The sequence below is a fragment of the Neophocaena asiaeorientalis genome, unplaced genomic scaffold, assembly GCF_003031525.2.
Source record: "Neophocaena asiaeorientalis asiaeorientalis breed wild unplaced genomic scaffold, Neophocaena_asiaeorientalis_V1.1 scaffold5, whole genome shotgun sequence".
Lineage (NCBI taxonomy): Eukaryota > Metazoa > Chordata > Mammalia > Artiodactyla > Phocoenidae > Neophocaena > Neophocaena asiaeorientalis.
In genome coordinates, this window is record NW_020174698.1 from 4,490,307 (window position 1) to 4,497,569 (window position 7,263).

Sequence of the window (7,263 nt, forward strand, 5' to 3'; positions counted from 1 at the left end):
TTGTGGAGCACAGGTTCCGGATGTGCAGGCTCAGTGGCCATGGCTCACGGGCCCAGCCGCTCCGCGGCACGTGAGATTTTCCTGGACCGGGACACGAACCCGTGTCCCCTGCATCGGCAGGAGGACTCAACCACTGTGCCACCAGAGAAACCCCTCGATTTACTTCTATTGTTTGTGATATCTAGGTATATTTGTCTGTGAATGCTGGTGAGGGAACTGTTGTGAATGCGTTTCTGAATTATTACCTTTAGTTGAAAAAGGGATTTAACTTACTTTGATTTCATATAAGCGTTCTGAATTTGAATTAGTCATAAAATAGAATCTACCAGACTATTTATTTATTTATTTTTATATATTTTATTTTTGGCTGTGTTGGGTCTTCGTTTCTGTGTGAGGGCTTTCTCTAGTTGTGGAGAGCGGGGTCATTCTTCATCGCAGTGCGCGTGCCTCTTCACTATCGCGGCCTCTCTTGTTGCGGAGCACGGGCTCCAGACGCGCAGGCTCAGTAGCTGTGGTGCACGGGCCTAGTAGCTCCGCGGCATGTGGGATCTTCCCAGACCAGGGCTCGAACCCGTGTCCCCTGCATTAGCAGGCAGATTCTCACCCACTGCGCCACCAGGGAAGCCCAAATCTATCAGACTACTAAAGCAGATGTGCTAATAGCTGCACGAGGATTTTAATATTCACTGAGAAAGGAGAAATGCTCAGTTTCATCACAAGATTTAGTACTAGAGTTAGTTTTTTGACCCAATTTTGTAACATTTGGTATTAAGCTGTAGTCATTCATTTCATTAGGACTTTTTTGATTGCAATGATAGAAAACCACCCCCCAACTGAAATTGGCTTAAAAAAACAACAGCACAGAATTTCCTTGCTTAGGTACCTGAGAAAATATAAATCATAGAAAGGGTAGGTCTAGTTTCCAATGCAGTCTGTCCCTCAGAGGCCCAGAAGATGTCATCCATCCCTCTAGCTCTCTTATTCCTTTGTTACAACTTTTTCCCAGGAAGACTGTCCTTTCAGAAGCCACATGGCTGCTCATCACAAAGCACATATCCTAATAGCAACAAAATCCAGAGGAAGACTGCATTTCTCTTTCCTAGAAACCCTGCAAAAACCTTAGCCTTCCTTGACTCCAAATCAGCCACATGCCGCCTTCAAGTCGATCACCTGGGGATGAAGGATGGGCTACCCCCTGAGCCGAGGGCCGAGGAGCTTGGGATGCTCACTGGTCGGGTGGGGGTGGGGTGTTGCCTGAGCACATATGCACACATCAGGCCAAATAGAAACGTGAGCAGAACGTAAGGCTGTTCTGAGCCCAAGGTAGTTGGAGTTTGGGAGCAATAATCAAGCTGGAAAAAAAATTCTAATGGTTTACTAATTAACAAGGTTTAGCTATTACATTGTCTAAATTAAGTTCCAGTCTACGTCACCTCACTTACATAGACCTAGCAGTACCGTGGGGAGACATGACAAAGTTTATTTTATTACCGTGTTAGACTTCACATGGACAGTGCTGTTGGTATTTAAAGAATAGAGTGGAAAACCATCAGAAATTTGTGAGGTTCAAAATTTCAAGTGATTTTAAGACAAATATTCACCTTTTAAATGTCACTTGTAGGGGCTTCCCTGGTGCCACAGTGGTTAAGCATCCACCTGCCAATGTAGGGGACACGTGTTCCCTGGTCCGGGAAGATCCCACATGCCGCGGAGCAGCTAAGCCCATGCACCACAACTACTGAGCCTACGCTCTAGAGCTCGCGAGCCACAACTACTGAGCCCGCAAGCCACAACTACTGAGCCCACGTGCCACAACTACTGAAGCCCGCACGCCTAGAGCCCGTGCTCCGCACCAAGAGAAGCCACCTCGATGAGAAGCCAACGCACAGCAACGGAGAGTAGCCCCAGCTCGCCACAACTAGAGAAAGCCCATGCACAGCAACAAAGACCCAACGAAGCCATAAATTAATTAATTAATTATAAATAAAATATCATTTGTAGCTATGAACTCATTGGTTGATTCATAGGCTGTGGGAAAATGAAGTGTTCTGATGAATGTCACAGTGAGAAAACTCACAGTGGTATACTGGGTATAATTTACACTAATTTATGTGTAACAGTTTTAAGTATGCACACCAACATGCGTGCAAGAAAAGATTTTGAAGATACTGATCACTTCTATTTGAGAGTTTTCTTACTAATCTTCCCCTTCTGTGCATTTCGCTTAACAGTACAATCTTTTTGCACCTGAAATTCAGTTTGATTTCCCCAAGGACTCAGAACTTGTGACTTTTGACGCTCCCTTTGGGAAGTTTGGCATTTTCACTTGTTTTGACATTTTTTCTCATGACCCAGCTGTGATGGTGGTGGAAGAGTTTCAGGTTGACAGCATTCTCTACCCCACGGCCTGGTACAACACGCTGCCCCTCCTCTCGGCGGTCCCCTTCCACCCGGCATGAGCCCGAGCCCTGGGAGTCAACCTGCTTGCTACCAATACCCACAACACGAGCACGCACATGACACGTACCTCACCCTGGTTCTGCCCCAACAGGCAGCCACAGTCTTGGGAAGCCTTCATTCATTTTCAAGCCACGCTTTTCTTTAAAGATTCTTCTATTAACTCCAACGTCACAAAATTAATAAGAGCATGGGCTTCTATACCAACATTATTTAAGGAACATTATTCCTGGGAGTAAAGAAGGATGCAAACATTATATTCTCAGTTTCACGCGAGGGGAAATTGGAGTTAGAGAGAACTCAAGTTACATAAAAAAAGCAAAGCCAGAGCTAAAGAACGCTGCAGCTAACATCCACGAGTAATATTGAAATAAATCTTGCTGTTGAGGTGATAAAATCAGTTTAGACTTAATCAGGTTTTTAGAGTTTATCCTTTAGAGTATCCACTTTCAAGGTAAAGCAGCCTCCCCTCCACTTTCAAGGTAAAGCAGCTTTGTTCTTCATTGACCCAGGTGAAGAATCTCAAACACATAAATTAGATAGGTTAGTGGAGAGCTAAAATTGTTCTTCATGTTTGAGAGATTTTCTGGTTTACTGTTAAATTGGCTAAAGAAAGGGGAGTTTAAGTTAAAAAAAAAAAAAGCTATCTAAGTCATATAGTTTCAGTGTAAGCTGTCCCATACGGAGGACTCAGAGTCAAATTGGAATTTAGGTCAATGTAACGCTCTCTCCCTCCTTATCTTGAAAATGCTTATGCTTTCATAACTTTATATTTCAGTTCTTATGGAAGTCATTCTATTAGTTTGTCACCATGCAAAATTTGAAACCAATATTTGTGTTTCTTTATGTCACCCGTAGAAAGTAGAATCTGCTCCCCAGAGGCTGTCAAAGTGTATTACTATGACGTGGAAACAGAGTGGCCAGCGGATGCTCTCAGAATTGAAGTCCTGGCCTCGAAGAGAACCCAGTTACTCTGCAGCTGTTCACTGGAGTGCTTATGCCAGAGGTGTCAAGCCATTCTTATGTGAACGGTTGAATTTTCCAGGGATGATTTATTTTGATGCGTTCACCTTCACTAAGCTTAAGAGAGACACAGGAAATTACACAGTTTGTCAGAAAGACCTGTGTTGTCACTTAACTTACAAGATGTCTGAGAAACGAACCAATGAGGTGTATGCACTAGGTGCCTTTGACAGACTGTGCATGGTAGAAGGCCAGTATTACTTACAGGTAGAAACACTCAAATATGTTAGAATGGCTCTTCTACTGATTTGTCTTCTAGGTCATCATTGCATTTCTTGAAGAATTGTGCTGGATTCAGTTAATTGGAATGGTGTTACATTTGTCACTGAACTTTTCTCCCTAGAACACATTATTTGTTCAGTCTTAGTGAGAACAGAATTAGAGCTGCAAGGTAAAAACATGAAGCAGATTGATTAGTTCTCAGCAGACTGGGTTCAAGTTTAAAAAGCTACAACCCCCATATACTCTCTTTTTCTGTCAGGTTACTTTAGAGCTGTGTTTTGCAAACTGTCTTCATCTAGAGTCCAGAGCAAGAAGTCCATTTCACATCATAAACAAGCACAGTCAAGATGTATGACTGAGTTAAAAGAGATATTTAATTGAAACAAACATTTTATAAAATAATTCAAATCGGGGCTTCCCTGGTGGCGCAGTGGTTGAGATTCCGCTGCCGATGCAGGGGACACGGGTTCGTGCCCCGGTCAGGGAAGATCCCACATGCCACAGGGTGGCTGGGCCCGTGAGCCATGGCTGCTGGGCCTGCACGTCCGGAGCCTGTGCTCCGCAACGGGAGAGGCCACAACAGTGAGAGGCCCGTGACCCGAAAAAAAAAAAAATAATAATAATAATTCAAATCAGAATTAGAAATTATAACCAACATACTCTAATTTTGAAAATTCTAGTCTACTCCAGTTTGCTTCATTGAAAAAAGGGCTAATCTTGACTCACTAAATTAATTTTAGGATTTACTAATAGATTATGAGCTGCAATTGAAAAAAAAACTACTTAAGAGGCAACTTAACAAATATTCTTCTATTCTTTGAAATTGGATTTTTAGCTGAGAAAATATTTCCAAGATTTCCAACCACTTTTCTTTTCCTACACAGGTATGCACATTACTGAAGTGTCAAACCACTGACCTGAGAACTTGTGGAGAGCCTGCGGGGTCAGCTTTTACCAAGTTTGAAGAATTCTCCCTCAGTGGCACATTTGGAATGAGTTATGTTTTCCCACAGATCATTCTTAGTGAGAGTCAGCTTGCCCCTGAAAGACATTATGAGGTAGGAGATTTTGAGGAGGATAAATGCCTTTGAACAGATGCAGTAGACTGGCATAATGAAACCCGTTGAAATAATGAGACAACATGGCAACATTGTCGTTCACCTTATTCAAGCAACTTATACAAAGAAGCTATGATATGGAAGACAAGTTGTGGTTCTAGACTGTCCTTAGGCTGTGGTGGAGAATTTGGGGTTTATTTTTCTACATAAATGTGATTTTGAGATCCAAGGGAACAAGGAGATTATGGAAGAATTAAAATAAAAATATTGATTGCCAATGAAAGCCGGCAACTAATGTTTTCCTTTTTTGCATAGTGGAGAAGGTTCAAGTTGAATACATTAAATAATGCATCTATAACTTATTTCATGGGGTCATTATTCTGCATAGTTATAATAATGATAGTAATAATTGATACTTTGTATAGTTTCATGAATTAAAAAAAATCCTCATTTTTATACATTATCTTACTTAATCCTCAGGGCGATAGATTTATTTGCTACATGTTCATCCAAAGTCCCTCTGATACTATTAGATATGTAGAGCTGAAACAGGGGTCTTCTGACTCCAAATTTTGTGTGCTTTTGACTATTTCATGTTGCTTTTAGAGTGATGTTGTCAGAGAAGGCTTCTGGGCTGGAACCAACTCTGCACTGAAGTTAATCCTTTGCTTTCTTTGATTGGGTTTCAGGAGATGGACGTCTGCAGAGCTGAGGCGGAGCCCCTTTGCCTTTCTTGGTTCTGACCCTGTATGGAAGAGTGTTTGAGAGGGACCCTCCGCACTTAGGGCAGGGAACTGGGCAACTGCCATGATCTCCTTCACCGCCATCCTTTCAGGATTAGCCTGGCAAAGAGAGAGGGAAAAGAGAGAGTCTTTAGTGTCTGTTTAGAAGAGATGTCATCACTTTGCTGAAACAACAAACTTAAGAAGACTTAAAAAGCAATTGGACCTGTGTGCACATTTTTACATATTCATTTCTGGGAGCTGCATGCATCTTCTGTGTGGGTGCACTTAAGTATGTGTCAGTATGTCCATGTATAGTGCAACATGTATTTATGGGAGGGGAGCCTAGAAGAGTCCTTTTGTGGTAACTTCTCTAACGTATGCAAATATTGTGTCTCTCATTTGTAAATGCACAGGGTAAGCGTTGAAAACGCAGAGGGTATTTGGTGCTAGTCTTTAGGATACAGGAAGTTAAAAAACAAGGGTATCTTTTAAAGTAATTATGAATGACTTTTATAACAAATTAAAATTGTTCCATTATCTCTTTATTCTACCTTTATGGAATATTTGTATGGAAATTAGATACTTGTGAAGGGAAATTTAGAAAGAGATAAATGAATAAATGATCTCCTTCAGACCACACGCTGTTTCCTTCTGAAATTATTCTTTCCTAAAATTTACCCAATCCTGGTTAGAGCCCCTCATACTCATGGATTTGTTGCAGCCTGTGCCAGACAGGAACTTCCTCAGAAAAGGCTACCCTGTTAGCTTTCTCCCAGTTACCTTTGTTCCCTTGACCCTGGCACCCTGAGTCCTTTCCCTGGTTTGTCACTTATTAACTCTGGGAAGAGACACACACGAGAATAGCAGTGCTCTCTAGGATGTGTGGGAGAGGTTGAGGATGACTCTGAGTTTAGGGACACCTTTCCCTTCCCTTAAAAGATATGACAACTGCTTTCCTAATCTTTTCTCAGATGTTCATTTCTACTCGGTTTAAATCGATCCAGTTCCAGGAAGCTAGAAACATTCTGGGCAGCAGAAAATGCCCTTTGTCTCTCTGTTTCCATTTTACCTGGAATCTCTCTCCAGGGGCTATAACACTCGATGATAGGATGCTACCTATGCCCTAGACTCCTCCGCTTGTGAAGGATGTGACCTTCTTTCCCTTCATGAATATGAATGTACCCTCAGCTTAAAACTTCCCCAGTTTTGCTGTTCGGGAGACACTGCATTGGGAAATACCCCCGGTGTTCTTCTTACTTGTTGGAAGTAAAAAGATCCTTCCTTCTGCTCTTTGGCTTGATTGCATCTTTTGTCTCAACACCCAGCAAGAGGCAAACCCAGTGTGGGGTAACATTAGGGGTCAGGAGATTCTGCTCAGCCATCATAGTGGAGGCTATTTGGTGTCCCACCGGTTCTAATTTAAGCTGATGGATGGCATTCTACTGCAAGAACCACAATTGTCCACCTAAAGGCTTCTCCCAGTTGGTATGTGCCAGGGTAGGCCAGAAATGCCAGCTTGATGTGGTAGTAAATGTCGGGGGAGGGGAAGGGTTCTATAGCCCAGTGATTAAATCTCTCTCTTGTAGTGGGCTTGTGTTCCTGGGCTGTGACCTTCACAAGTGTTTCTTAGCTGTTTCCTTTCCCCTTAGTTGGGACAGGCAAGCTAGAAGGGGTTTAGAGATGGGGTTTCCCTGTCCCCCAGGGAGGTTAGGCTCTAGTAAATTGTTTCCATGGAAGGCAGGCTTTGGTTAAGAGAACAGAACGCTCCGGACTTACTT

The 7,263-nt window shown here is 42.6% G+C and overlaps 1 protein-coding gene across 1 annotated transcript in view; it reads left to right on the forward strand.

Moving 5' to 3' along the window:
- The window catches only part of LOC112409092 (vascular non-inflammatory molecule 3-like), a 19,118-nt gene extending 13,004 nt beyond the window's left edge, over positions 1–6,114 (forward strand). The window contains 6 exon segments of the mRNA XM_024759009.1: positions 1,104–1,236; positions 2,232–2,523; positions 3,316–3,373; positions 3,375–3,687; positions 4,587–4,759; positions 5,442–6,114. Coding sequence (XP_024614777.1) covers positions 1,104–1,236; positions 2,232–2,523; positions 3,316–3,373; positions 3,375–3,687; positions 4,587–4,759; positions 5,442–5,571 — 1,099 coding nt within the window. The 3' untranslated portion in view covers positions 5,572–6,114.
- The last annotated feature ends 1,149 nt before the right edge of the window (positions 6,115–7,263 follow it).